General features: G+C 38.9%; 1 protein-coding gene across 5 annotated transcripts in view; it reads left to right on the forward strand.

The window, feature by feature from the left end:
• Positions 1-14,845, forward strand: part of TTC3 (tetratricopeptide repeat domain 3) — an 88,942-nt gene that overhangs the window by 44,610 nt on the left and 29,487 nt on the right. For all 5 annotated transcript variants that reach the window (XM_019528916.1, XM_019528919.1, XM_019528918.1 and 2 more), the window contains 9 exons: positions 851-973; positions 1,142-1,243; positions 1,773-1,865; positions 3,110-3,174; positions 5,112-5,245; positions 7,436-7,756; positions 9,667-9,930; positions 10,924-10,970; positions 13,390-13,446. In XM_019528916.1, the coding sequence (XP_019384461.1) occupies positions 851-973; positions 1,142-1,243; positions 1,773-1,865; positions 3,110-3,174; positions 5,112-5,245; positions 7,436-7,756; positions 9,667-9,930; positions 10,924-10,970; positions 13,390-13,446 (1,206 nt within the window). The remainder of the gene's footprint in view (positions 1-850; positions 974-1,141; positions 1,244-1,772; positions 1,866-3,109; positions 3,175-5,111; positions 5,246-7,435; positions 7,757-9,666; positions 9,931-10,923; positions 10,971-13,389; positions 13,447-14,845) is intronic.

Below are 14,845 nucleotides of genomic sequence, written 5' to 3' on the forward strand. Positions count from 1 at the left end.
GCACCCAAGAGAAGCCTAGAGCTCCCCCTCATGGCGGCAGGGGCCCATTGCAGGGCCCCTGGAAGCATGAGCAGTTTGCTCCCATTTGCAGCAAATTGCTCCGTCTTCCCTGCATGTGGGGATGCCTGCCTAGGACCGCTTACTCACAAGTAAATTACTCCCAAATATAATGCACGTGTAGACACACCCAGGGTGTATATGAGTTCATTTCTGACACATTGCTGTGTTGTTTGGTATTTGTCATGAAATCATAGCTGATAATAAACATTGGAATTTCTCACAAATGTGAAATGAAGAATTGACAAGGTGGCTAATTTAAAAAAAAAAAACTAACTAGGAGATTGAGTCATAAAACTCATAGCAATATTTGTATTAGTATCATGGCTAAATTCCTCAATTCATTTTTAAAAATCTCATACTTTAACTTAGATTGTGAATTAAAAGACTCCCTTGATCTCCTTGATTCTGTAGGCATGCTACTCCCCTTCTTGGCACAGGGTAGCCTGAGGAGGGATAATGATCAACTGTCCTAAAATAGGTAGGATTATTAGACACATGAAATAACCTTGACTTGATAAAGCTATATGCGAAGAGGATATGTGTACTAAGTGATAGCTATACAAGTGAAAAAGGAACTTATAAAATGTTCTGGGATACAATTTTTTAAAGTTTTCCCTACTGTATCTGAAAACAATTGTTCTTCCAGCACCTAGTGTCTGTTTTACAGACACCCACCTACAGTGTTTAGAAAATTTAAGTAAAAGGGTTTGTCCTCATTGCTTTTTGGGGGGTATATGGAGATTTTTTATGCACAAAGTTTTTAGGGCAGGTTTTCTTGATTGTTTTGTAGCTGATGCTGAAGGATTATATTGAGGAATGCAAGTTCCCTCCAGCCCCCGATGCAGTATGTCGTTATCAGGAGTACAGTGGTCATTCTAAAATCCAGATTTATTTTACCGATCCAGACTTCAAGGTAAAGTAAGGAAAAAAAAAAAATGTAAAGAAAAAGCTTTGGGAATTTAAATTTTTTGATAGCAGTATCTGCCTTGCACAATTCTGAAATCCCACAATGCACAATTTTTGTTAAACTATTCCTTTTTCTATTCCTTTAATGTGTTTACGTTTATATTCTCTCTCTTAGGGCTTTATACGTCTCACGTGCTGTCAACAATGTAAAGTGGAGTTTCACATAAGCTGTTGGAAGAAGCTGAAAACTACAATATACAATGACAGAAATGACAAGGTGAAACACTTTTCTCCCTCTTAATGGAATATTTGGTTAACTTTTTATTTTTCAGGAATTTACTTTTTCTTTAAATCCTTAAGGTGAGTACTGTCTTGGAGCCATACTATTTCACCACTTGAATTGGTACTTTAGTTGGGCAGTTGATTTTTTCCCCCTCCCCAACAATCCAATTTAATAGTACATTTGCTACATGGATGTAAATACAGAGTAGAGGTTATTTTCCTAGTAACCAGTATCAATAGTCTTCATGTTTGTAGAAGTGGCTTCATCCTTCAGAGGTTGTACTGCTTACAAAGATGAAGTTGGGGCTTCTCTAATAATATGTAGAAAGGTAATATTCTGAAGAAAATCCCATAGGTTTGAGATGAGATTTGCTTCCTTAAGCTAATGTGAGGAGAGGTCTGAGCCTTTTTTCCTCCAGTCTGAATTTTCTTAATCATTTCAAATTCTACACAGAAAGCTGTTCTCTCTTTACACTTTGAATAAAAGTGGAATACTTTTCTGTTCCCCTTTATTTCCCGCACAGGATTTTCTTCAAGAATTATGTTTCACCCCTGATTGTAGTGGCCTCATTTCAAAAATTGTTATCTTCAGTTCTTCTGGTCTTGTGAAATGTGAGGTAAGTAAAAATCAGTGTGAAATTTGAGAATAATTCTTAAAAATTCTGATTTTGCAAGGAAGATCCACTGAAGACTTCTAAATTGTTATTGCAAACCATCTATTGTATTAGACAGTCTCAACCGTATTTACATACCTCAGTTTCCTTAATTAACTTCACTTTTGTTTTTAAACCTAGTTGAGTTAGCAGTTGTGGTCTTAGTGACTAGGTTTACTAGTGGGTAAAAAGAAAGCAGCTGGGATATAAACACAACTTAATGGGGCCTTAGCTATTTTTTATACACTGATATATGTGAGAAGTTCTGACTACTAGTTTTAACAAATATATGCTGTTTTAGATTCTTTGTATTGATTTCTCACAGCTCTTTTTTTGGACTGGTGACAGCTTACCAGTGTAGGATTTCTGCTTGGTTGTCTTCCTGTGGGCTTTCAGGAAGTGGTGTACATTACGTGGGGCATGGTTTCCTGTGGAATATTGCTTAACCCAGTTCCCGTGTGTGTGTGTGTGTGTGTGTGTGTGTTGTATGCAAATACTGTCTTATTCTGGTTTGGCCCTAACTTACTTTGAAATATTTCTTCAAAATTGACAAATAACATTGCATTCAAGGTTCTCTGGTTATTGCTGCTTTTAAACAGGAGATGCACACCATTAGCCAGACTGTCATCCTGAATAGTCCATCTGACACAAATCAGGTGACAAAGAATTCCCTCATAAAAACTAATTCTTGAAATCTCCTGAAGAGTACGATTATTGTTATAATTGTATAACAAATTGTAAGAACAAAGAAATCTCGTCTCTCTTAATAAGTTTGGGGGGGGGAAGGATAAGGTAAGAGCTAATCTTCCTTGCCAAATTAAGTATTAAAAACCTTTTTATGTTGAACAAAGTTCTTTGTCTTTTTCTTGTGGCTGTGTAGGGGGTGTGTTGCATACAGATCAAACTGTAAGGAATAGTGCTTTTTGTCCCTGTTACCTGCTTCCCACCCCACATGAACCTGCCAAAGCAAAACAGACCTCCAGCCTATCAGCCCATGTGACCATCTATGCCAGATTCTGTCTCCAATGGGTGAGATGTTCTGTTGTACAACTAGCCATCTGCACCTTCTAGAACTTGAGGGATTTCTGCCTCAAATAGACATTACCAGTTTCTGAGACACTAAGGGTCAGATTTGTGTTTTTGTTTTCAGAAAGCTAAGTTTGCAGCAGAGCTTGGATCAATTAATCTATTGGCTTTTTTTTTGGTAGTTTGAAGAAAAAATCACAAAAACTAAGGATCCACCAAAAGCCAGCATTAAGCAGAAATGTTCAAGGTAAGAGGTCTAGTATTAATAAGCAAGTTAAATCATTGAATTTGAGGATGATCAGTGCCAATGAAAGAAGACACATTTCAGAAATTGTTGAAATTTTTCATTTAGGGCTCTAACAGACATACCTGTTGTTTTGATTCTAGTCGCCTTTGTTTCTAAAAAGGTGGACAAATTTTGAGAGCAAGAAACAGCATGGAAATGATTTTGGTGCTTTGTCCTGAAAGAATTTTTAATAAAATGAGGGACTATGCATACATAAAATGCCTCAATCTGGGCTCAAATCAAGTTGGTAATATGCCATATTAACGATTCCTTGGTTGAGCCATCAGTTTCTGAAGAACTTAATTTAAAACAAAAAAAATTGCTTGTAACTTTGAAAAACTGAAAAAACTTACAAAACATGAATCTTTACGAAGCAGTTCTCCTACATTCTCTATGCATGGAAAATCAAACGATCAGCATGACTGTAGTGACTTCAGTGAATTTACACCTGTAACGCATGTAAACTGTCCGTCATCTCTGTTGCATCTGAAGCCTAGTTACAATTAAGCAATATTTCTGAGATTATGAGCAGCAATGAAATGTGGCACTGTGGGCTGAATGAGTGGTGTGGAACTGTCCCTATGGGTTGGATTGGACCCACAGACCAGTTCTACCTGCTAGGTCCAGCACATGTCTGGGACTGGCTGGAGCAGGCACTTGCAGTGTTCATCTTGGATGAGACCTGCATGATGTATGTTGCATATGGGTCAGCTCCATGACCTACAGGCAGCACTGGGACCAGATAATAGGGCTTCTCAGGCCAGGCCATATATTTGATACCCCTGCTTATAGGAGTATGAGTTACCCTTCTGGAGTTTGTAGCCATTCTTCTTTTGTATATTCGAGGTAGCTAAGGGATGTTACCTTGAAGGGAAAGGTATTGAATGCTGCCACTATCTTGCATCCTTTTCCTTATCTGTTATACTTTTTTATGAATACTAATAGCCTGTTACTTAAAACTGAATTGTATATTTTACACATTTGCATATATTTGATTTACATGGTATTAACCTTGCTGGAAAATTGTTGAAGGCATTTACATTTGATATTCATGTATGGTAGTAAATACTCACACGGTAGGCTGTGAGGGTTTGGTATGCCAGACTAGAAATAAAGCTTGGGAAATGCAAATCTTCATATTTCTCATGTTACAAAGTACAGATTTTGTACTTTGCTTTTGTACTCAGCATCTTATTTCTCTGAATGTTTCCAAAGTAAAAATATGTATAGGAATATGGTAATCATTAAAATTGTCTCATTTAGGAGTTTGTTAAATTTTTAGACTGTGGATCTCAGAAATAAGACACTAATGTAAAGATGAATTCCCTGTGTTTACCTGAGCTATCATGGAGGGACATGTTTTAGAAATTATTTTAAAATAACCTAACATTTAGCCAGAGCTAAATCAAAACACATAGCCTGTGGTGATGGATTGTCATCTAGTACACTTGGCTGCTGACCAGTTCTCAGGTGACTTCTGCGTCTCAGCTTTGTTCCTTACCAGTTTCCTCCAGTCCAGGTGATTTGTGGGGCAGCCAACACAGTGGGTAGGCTAAACAGTGTGACCTGTTTTACTGTTCTCAGTTGCTTTTGGTGACAAAAAATTTGGTGACAGTTCACAACACAGCTGAGCAGCAGTAGCAACTGCTGTAAGAGACCACGAGAGTGTCTTTACATGTAGCGTTTGCCCCCTGAGTTTTGGCAGGGAATGTGGCCTGCCAACTGAATCTCGACACCCCCGCTGTAGATGTAAATTTGTGCATGCTTACCATGGCAGGGTATGTTTTTAAGGTCAGCTCTCTGCATTCCTACCTATTGTAAAGATGTGTGAATATACTCTTTATAAATTGACAAAGAAAAACCAACATACTGATAGCTGAGTTTTTTGTTTTTATCAGTTGTAGGAAACTGAAAATAAAACAAGAAAAAAAATTAAGGAGAAAATATGTAAAAGAAGAAATGCTGAATTCTGTAGAAGAGAGAGTAGAAGAAAATCAGAAAGAAAATAGTGAATCTAAACGTGACCATAAAGGTAGGTGAAAGTGTTACCATGTGATGGTATAAGTACTGTATTAAATGTACCTGCTTGACTGCTGCAGTAGTTCTTTACACCATGCTTTTGCTACCCCAGGAATCCCATACTTGCCTGTCTATCCGGACACCTGCCCAACCATACCACATGACATGCTGCTCCCACCTACCCTATTTCCCATTTCCCCTGTCCCAGCACAGACCCCAAAAGGACTGTTTGCCTACCTGGCACCCAGCAGTGTTGCATGCAAGTTGGATGCAGTACCAGCATGTGATTTGAGGGTTGGGAAAGGAGCTACAGAGTTCCGTAAGCCAGTAGTTCTCAACCTTTTTCCTACCAGGACCCACTTGCAAAGGTCTGTGGCCTGTCCTGACCCACAGCCCCTTGGCCCTGCCAGTGCCCAAACCCCAGTTTCCTGCCCCTCAGGGCCATGCTGGTATCCCTCACTCCTGACCTGCAGTCCCCTGCTACCTGATCTTTGCCAGAGGGGCCCCCAGCTGCCCCCATCCTGCTTGGGCCAGAGCACTGCGTGGCTCTGGCTTGTAGGCAGCCATGGAGCAAATCCAGCCCTGGCACAGGCTGGAGGGAAGAGGAGAGGCCTGTGGCACCCCACCCTGCCCTGGGCTGTGACTGCCACGGTATACCAGGCAGCATGGTCTTGGCCCCTTCTTCTGCCTGAGAAGCATCTCCCTGCTACACTGTCCCTGTGAGCACAGGCACCAGGGCTGGTGCCACCAGCCCAGCCATGTAACTCTCCCCTGCTCCCTTCCCCTGCTGGAAGGAGCAGGCACTTCCCTGCTGCCCCTATGCCCTGTCACAGCTCGCAACCCTTTGAAATATTCTTGCAACCCACTTTTGGGTTGTTACCCATGGGTTGAGAAACACTGCCATAAGCCATGAAGCCCTGATAATCACTCCCTTCAGGATTCTGTGCTCCTGCTCAGGCCCTTGGTGGTACTACTCTACTCTCTCTGTCCTTTAGCACTGCATCCCACTTTGTTGCCACCATGGAGCTTTAATCAGGCTCCAGTTGCTTAATTCCCCCCCCCCCAGTAAAATTGGTTCCTTTTTTAATGGATTTTAAGAACAGGAGCTTTTAGCCTGGTTATTTACTGAATGTTGGCAACCATGGTGTTAGGTCACACATCTTCAAGAGAAAAAAGGATCATAAATCCTTAAAATAAGAACAGATACAGTCATAAGCCCAGAGGGAGGGGCAGAGAAGCACAGATGCCAGAGTTATGTCTTCTGAGGTGCATTGCTATAATAGGTTTTAGGGTGGACTCTAACATGTCTAAGTTTATTGTCTACAGTCAAGTGAAGTTTCTAGCACTGAGGTACTTAAGTTTGCTCCAGTGCTTGTTCATTTCAGGCAATTGCATGATACTCTTGGCTCAATATGGGAAGCTGGTCTTGTGGGTTCCCTTAATTCTCTTCAGACTCATCACCTCTGTAAGTTGTTATAGCCCGTTAATTTCTCTGATGTGGCAGTCTGTAAGGACCATTCTTGAAAGACTGCTTGTGTCTGTAGTTCTCATGTTTCCCCACCCATCTTTTTCCTTCTTTAATGTCTTTTTTACAAAGACTTTGAGTTGGGACAGAATCAGATTTCCAATAGAACCTTAGGAACTAATGCTTAAATGTGTGCATTTGCCCCTGTTTGCTGCTTCTTTGGGGAGTCAGGGCTCAGAACCAAAAGGTGCATGCACATCCTACATCTGTGCAGACACTTATTTTGAGGCTGCAGTTATCAGTAAATAAGGTTTTCCAGTATTCATCGAGGGCATCACCATTTGCTCTTTTATTAAAACTTATTTTGGTATGTCAGATTAATTTACCAGTTGCAAAATTGCAGCGTTAGTTCACTTATGATAAATAGAAGTAGAATGGGGTGGGCAAAATGAGGCCTGCGGGTCAGATGCAGCCACAGGGCCCCTAAAAATATTTAGAAAATTAATATTCATCTGCCCCTGACTGCCTGTCATGTGGCCCCTAATGGCTTGCCAAAACTCAGTAAGTGGCCCTCCACCTGAAATAATTGCCTGCCCCTGAAGTAGAACGTCCCGTAACTGGCTTTCAGAAGACATTGAGTTGTGATTAAAAAAATTTTAAGCTTTTCTGTAATTTGGTTTGATTCTGCTTTCCAGGTTTTGTAAACTGACATGGAAATCTTGCTTTGTTTTATTACAGGTCATATTCCGGGAGAGTGCTTATTTGCTGGTGATGGAGTCCTGCAGTATATTATACAAAATGCTGAGCAAATAAAAACAGGTGTATATGACACCTCCAAGCTTCTTAGTGAATTACTTTCATGGTGGATAATAAGTAAGGAAGATTACACAGCATATTCCATCAACAGTAGTTTATCAAATCAAGTGATGGAGCAGCTCATCAGTTACTTAATTCAGGAAAAAAATAGAGTAAAGACAAGAATTTTTATCCATGTACTGAGTGAGTTTGAAGAATTGGATCCCAAATTACATGAGTGGGTAAAACATCTCAACAATTTTGGTAGGTTATAGGTCATTAGTTTTGCGAGAACATAATTTGCTTATGTAGTTATGAAATCATTTACACTTTTCCTCTTGCTTTTTCTTATATTCAGTGAAAAATAACATGCTAACTTCAGCCTACAAATTAAGAGAAGTCTTGCCTAACAGTCTGCTTTGATGCTTAACTTTGCATCTTGAAGTTAAGCTTTGTTCTTTCTGATTCCTGTTCAATTGCTAGTCATATGCTTTGCTACCAAAATTTGCATTTGGGCGATCCAGTATGGCTCTGCACTGTTGGCAGAATCAGTAAAATAAATGGTCGCTACCTGTATGATAAAGGAGAGCATTTGAATATCGTGGTGCTATTTTAGCAGTTACTTTGTAAAGCGGGGATTATATTTTTAAAATGCTGCATTTCATAAAATTTAGAACAATTTGTGTCTACAGGCAGTTAATTTCCAAGTCCTACTGAGGATCTGGACCCAGTTTCCTAAATGAAGGCTGTCTAAATAGGAGATAAATTGATGTTTTGAGTTTACAGCTGATCAGGGCTTTGTCAGTTTTAGGGAAAAGGGTCAGGCAAAGAGAATTCACCTCTTTGAAACGCAGAAGAGAAAATGCTTTCGCTTTGTTAGAGCTGTGTGAAGCTTTGGTTGCTGATTTGATTCGTATGAGATTCGGTGGGCTAATCTCCAAATCGAACCAGGAGACCCGTTAATCTCTCTGAATTGAATTGGAAGCCTCCGATTTTTGATTTGGAGAGGTTTGACATTTTGGACAGACACAGCTTTAAATGTGTTTTCTACACACCTCAAGGTACCAGGCAGCTCGTGAACGCTGAGATGGTGGGGTGGATGGAGTGTCCCACAGGAATGCAAGGGGGTCCCCCAGCGCACTCAGCAGCAGACCCAAAAGTGGACCAAAAGCACTTCTGGGTCTGCTGCAGAGTGCACGGGGGATACCCCCCTCCTCACTCCCCCTCCCCCCAGCTTGGTGACTGGTGCCTCCTGGGTCTGGGGGGGCGCACCCAGGTTTGCCCTTGCGGCTGAGCCGGAGGGGTGGGGGGGTCCCCCACATGTTTTGGTAGCAGACCTGGAAGTGAATGGGAAGTACTTCTGCTCCACTTCCAGGTCTGTCGCTGAGCACATGGGGGGACCCTGCGCTCCTGTGAGATGTTCCATCCGCCTCACGATCTCGGCATTCACAAGCTGTGCCTGGTACCTCAAGGTATGCAGAAAAAACATTTAAAGCTGTGGCTGAATCGCTGATTCTCCAAATCAGCATTGGATCTTCAGATTCAGACGAATCAAATTGAGACGGTGATCCAAATCAGTGAATCAAATCACTGTCCCCTGAATAGGGCTAAATCTGAATCAAATACAGACTGCTTTATACATCCCTAATATTTTATATAGAGAGTGATCTAAATATTAAAAACAGACCTTTATTACTGATCTTATTCCTGAAGGCTGAAATAACATTAATTTCTTTTTATCTGACCATACCTTGAAGTCAGTTTAACATTTTTGTAATGCTGTACAGTTCTACTTTCTTTATAATCCAGTGAAAATATTGGGCATATTTTATAATAGAACGAGATGTAAAATGTAGTATTGCAGAGAACAGGAGTAAATAACTTTTTTTTTGTTTTGTTTTTTTTAATTGGTTCCTGTACATCTCTTCACAACAGTTAACACAGATGTTATAACTGGATAGTACAAAAATATATAACTTACAGCTCTCTTTTGTTTGCTTGTATATTTCAGAGCTACAGTCCCCATGCCTCTCATCTCTGCATGTTTTTATTTAGTTTTTGGAACAAAATATTTTGTGGAAAATGTCAGACTGCAAGCCCAACACTAAAACGACCTGGGCTACTTACTAATTTTTTTGGTTTTACCCAATATTCATTTTCTTTTTTAATTTCAGGTTTGAAAGCTACAGAGAATTTTTTCTCTTCTTTTGGCCATCTTGTTGAAAAGCTTGACCTTAGTTTTATAACCAGTCTCTGGAATGAAAAGTATGGTTGTAAGTTAGGGTGTGTTGTGACTAGCACTGAAGACAAAGAAATACTTAACTGTTTCCATGAAGCAACATTGGAAGAAGCTCGTTGTGTAATATGGCTATTAGAAGATAATCGAGAAAAATTTCCATCTCTGCACCATGCTTTAGATGTATTCTTTGATATAATGGGTAAATGCATACAGCTTATCTGTTCTGTATGTCCTGTTTTGCTTTCCTTTTTACACTCTGCATATGTTATCCCAAATTATCCTGGAAAAGTGGTGACACTATCACTTAAGAGACAAACTCAGTGTAGAATATTTTATGTTCCATGTTAAGGGCTGAACCAAAGTCTAAAGGTACAGAATCATGTAAGAAAGATGCAACTAGTACAGCTGGGAATTAACTAAATAAAATGGAACCAATATTGGGCATCACTTATGTTGTGCTGTTTTGGAGTATTTTTAAATTATGGCTTGATCACTTTTAATAGATTTCTTTAGATTGCTGGTGATAAATTTGCTGATTTTATTTTTTAATGTGCATATGTGTAAGTTCCCCCAATGTATTTAAAAAATGGGCCTACAAAATGCAGTGTGCAACTGGCTCCTCTGACTCTGCAGAGATATTCAGTAAGGATAGGCTCATTGTTTTATTACTAGAGCCACATCCCCCATGCAGTATAGTCCAGGAATGTGATTTAATTAGTTGAGAAACTGCAACTCTCATTTCTTGTAGTAACTTTAAAGGACTTAATTTTACTCTGAAGATAAAATGCTATCACTCTTTTTTATTTTGAAAATTCAGCTGTCTTGAAGAAGAACACTGCTTAAAAACTTATCTAAAATCTCTTCCAACTATGCATTTGGTCTAGTAAAAGATACCATCCCCAACAATATCCTTGAATTTACTAAGCCTCTAAGGGCTGTTTGAATGGCAAGTTATACTATGTTCTTTTAATACGTCCCAATTCTTCAAAATGTAATGCTCACACTTGCATTTTTAAGTATCCAGCTAATCCCAGTGATCGTGTATGTGTCTTCTCAGATTTGACCGTACAGAAAAACTTTCAGCAAATATTTTAAAAAAGAAAATATATTATCCCTTAACCTCAATATAGAACATGAATAATTTGGCTGCTGTGTTTTTCTTGAAAGTGATTTTAATATATTCTTTCAACAGATGATCCTTGTGTTATAATAAAGAAACAGGAAAATGAAGCTATTTCTGTAAGTTATGTTTACATCTTGTAATAAAAATTGAAATTTCAATAAATGTTTTATTTGTGGTCAACAGAAAACCTTTGAAGTAGAAATCAAATATGAAGAAAAATGCTTGTTCACTTTTGGGGGTTTTTTTTTTTAAAGGGACTTGCAAAGTAGGAAGGGAAATTTTTGTGTACATCTTATTTCTTTGATATAAATAAAGGCAATCCTAAAGATTTAAAAAATACTTATTCAGGTGTTAATTGAAAAAGCTATAGAAAAATAATTCAGGACTGCTGTTGTTTCTCATAAAATTCTGTTAAGCTTTTTTTCTCCATTTACAAAATATGTAGCTTGGTAATAATACATTTTGCGTTTTAGAAGAGAAAAATGTAACTTGGCAAATCTCTTGTTTTGGTAAACCAAAGGAACCATTTGGTTTAGATAGAGCTTTAAATACAGTATTTGTTATTACCGTTTATATGTTTTTAATGTAAAAATGCCTCTAAATTTTTATTGACCAATTTAGGCAAGTGTGCTCAGCTTAGAAGTAAAAATGACCTTTTTCCCAACTGCCAATTCTGCATATTCACTTAAGCATCAGGTATTGAAGTGGGGGCTGTCTTGCCTTTGCATGATGAATCCTAACACTGACCATGACCAGCAGTAACTGACAACTTTTTCCTATTTTATACATCAAAATATTAAGTGCTTGACTTTATGATCTCAAGTTGAGTGTGTAAGCCTACCAATAGGAAGGATTTCTTTCTGTTAATAAATGTAACAGGCTTGAATATTTTCGAATTCAGTAAGATGACAAACTTGGAATTGCACATTGAGATATTTACAAATGCTTTCTGAGCAGAACTATGGTTTAGAAAAACATTTATAGCCCCTGTAGTTGTCCATTATTTTGAACCATATTTCACTTCTCTCTTTCTGTCTTACAACTTTAGTAGTAGCTTCTTTCTTTTACCTGGATTTATAGGATGCACATTTGGCTGAGTGCTCACGTGTTTGAAACTTCTGTGGTTGAAAATTCATGTATATTGTATCTTAGTCGATGTATGTTGAACAGTGTACTAAATATAGACAATTCCCATTTTGAAGTAATTTGATGCGTGTAGGGTGTGTGGAACCTTTTGATAGTTTTCAATTCCAGGGTAAACAAATGTTAAGAATAATGCAAAATTCATTGCAATAAAAAGATTTGTATTTTTGGCATATTGTTCACATTGCAAAAAATGTATGGTACTCCAAAATTTGCCACAGTTAGTTAGGTTGATGGAAACAGGACTTTCAAATAATACATATACTGAAAGAGCAAATGCTTGCGTCAGAAAAATATTGGAGCAGAAATAAGGTTTTAGGTAGTTGTGATAATGTGATAAGTAAATACAAGACCTCAATGTTAATGAAGATATTTTGTATAAAAACAGTTCTCAACACTTGCTCTGTCTCTGCAGAAGTTGTTTGTAACATCACAACTTGTTCTTACAGAAGTCACAGGTAGTAGGAATAAAGCAGTGGAAGCAAAAATAATAATAATAATAATAATGCTGGCCCCTGGCAGACATGAAATCCACAGCCTGATTAGTGTGCTAATTGCACCATTTCTACGTGTATAGACCCACAAAGCTGCTTTATATGGCAGCTTAAATTAAAAGTTTGGCATGTGCCATGTTCTAGACTGAGGCAGTCCCAGAGATGTCAACAATCAGCTGATTGTCAGCATCAGCCCTATGTTACTAAACTTAGTGTTAGACTTTAGGTAGTGGCACTGAATTTATGAATGTGTTTGAACAAGAACAGGCCATTCTCTGAAGAGAGCATTTATTGAGCACAGTAATTTGCAATTTTAAGTATGCAATATAAAACAACAGAAAAACCGTGTCTTGGCTAAGAAGCCCAGTAAGGCGCAGTGACTGCACACGCAACTTAGCCTAACTTAAAATGCAACATAATGACCCAAGAAGTCAACAAAGCCATGCATAGATCTTACATAATCCTGAGGGCAGAGTGTCTCCTTGTAGCTAGGTATTCAGAAAGTCTGTCTGGGGGATCTGCAGGTAGTGGGATGCAGCACAAAATTTCACAGATCCTAGTCACACCATTATTTTAACACCTGCCTGTTTCAAAACCAGTGTTCCTTGGAATGGAAGTAGAGGGTGAAGGAAACTTGGGGAAACTTGTGAGTAGAGCTGTTGAAATAGGAAGTTCTAGCTATGTGTTGCCACCCTCCCTTTTCCCCCTACCCCCAACAGTTTCCATCTGTGAAAAAGCATGGTGCTTGCCATATCTTGCAAATCATGCTGTTATTCCAACCAAAAGGATACTTTTTAAATTGAAGCGCACTACTTATTTATGTATACACATTGGAAACAGATTGTAATTGTACATTAATGCATAGCATTAGCTGTTGACTTCTATTTTTCTGTTTTAGACTAATGGTATCAAAGTTAAAAACAAAAACAAGAAGAAAAAGTCAAAAGAATCAAAGGTATGGAATATTTTAATTATATTTTCCTATAAAGATATTTATTAAGAAATGAAATTTGAGGTATTTAAAAAGTGTATTTTCTAATGCACTTTTTCAGAAACTTTCTCGAACTTGTTAGAAAAGTCCCCATAATAGAAAATGTTAAGGTACAATTAGTATTGTAAGTAGCAAATAAAATGGTGTTAGAAATGTGTAGATACTAAAAGTAATCTTGAATATAAACACGTTTATAGCATTATAAACACTTTTGATTCTGACCACATCACCTTCTACTCTCTACCTTCCTGCCAGCAACTTCTCTCCACCACATTTATATAGTCATTTGGATTCCAATATGCACAAAATCCCTTGTGGGTACAGTAGAATTGAAGAGAGAATCAAAATGAATAATGCTGAAATTGCATGATTTTTAAATCTGAAATGGTATCTTCAAGAGTACATCCAGGGCTTGCCTGGGGATGAGCTTGTCCTTATTCTCCTGACCACAACTGGAAAAGCAAAAAACATGCCTGTATACCAGCCTAACCACTGTTTTTTTTTTTCCTCACATTCATGTATAGCTCAAAGAAACAATACCCTGTTTTTTTAACTTTTTTGAAATGCAACCCCCTGCTTTTCAGGATTTCAGTTTTCTAATGGTACAGTATGAATTGGGACTTACTGAAATTACAATTGCATGATTATCATGGAAACTGTAATTTTGGGCGGGCTCCATGAAAAAGCACAGGCTCACTAAGTTGGGGCGGGGAAACAAACTTACAGGTAAACAGAGAAAAGTATGCAGGCAGCTCTGCAGTCTTGGAGCGTGAGGAGGGAGGCAGGGGGCAGGAGGGAGGGAGGCTGGTCACAGCAGCTCCCTTTCCCCTCCTTCCCCCTCTTGCTCCAAGACTGCAGGGCTTCCAGTGTGCTTTTTCTCTGCTTGCCAGTAAGGTTTGGTTTGGTGTGGTTTTTCGTTTGTAGTTGGTTTTTCTTTTTGTTTTTGGAGCAAACCCACCAAAAGCACAAAGCCAGCTGCTTGGTGATGGCCCAAAACTGCAGCTTAATTACCCTAAATAAGGTAAGTAAGCCATGGTTTCGAGCCATGTGACAATCTGCAAGGAGGGGTGGAACTGCCGTTGCCCTTGGCCAATCGGAAGTGTAGGGGACCCCACTGCACTCAGCCCACAAAAAGTGGTGGCTGGTCCTGGAATCTGCTCACAAAATCAGTTGGCCACTTCCTTGAGTGCAGTCCACCCCTAATTTATCATAGAATCGTAGAAGTAGGGTTGGAAGGGACCTTATAGATCTTCAAGTCCGACCCCCTGCCAGGGCAGGAGAAAAACTGGGCTCAAATGATCCCAGCTAGGTAGGCATCAAGCCTCCTCTTAAAGACCCCCAGGGTAGGAGCCAGCACCACTTC

This window comes from Crocodylus porosus, unplaced genomic scaffold (assembly GCF_001723895.1).
Source record: "Crocodylus porosus isolate Cpor-Errol unplaced genomic scaffold, CroPor_comp1, whole genome shotgun sequence".
Lineage (NCBI taxonomy): Eukaryota > Metazoa > Chordata > Crocodylia > Crocodylidae > Crocodylus > Crocodylus porosus.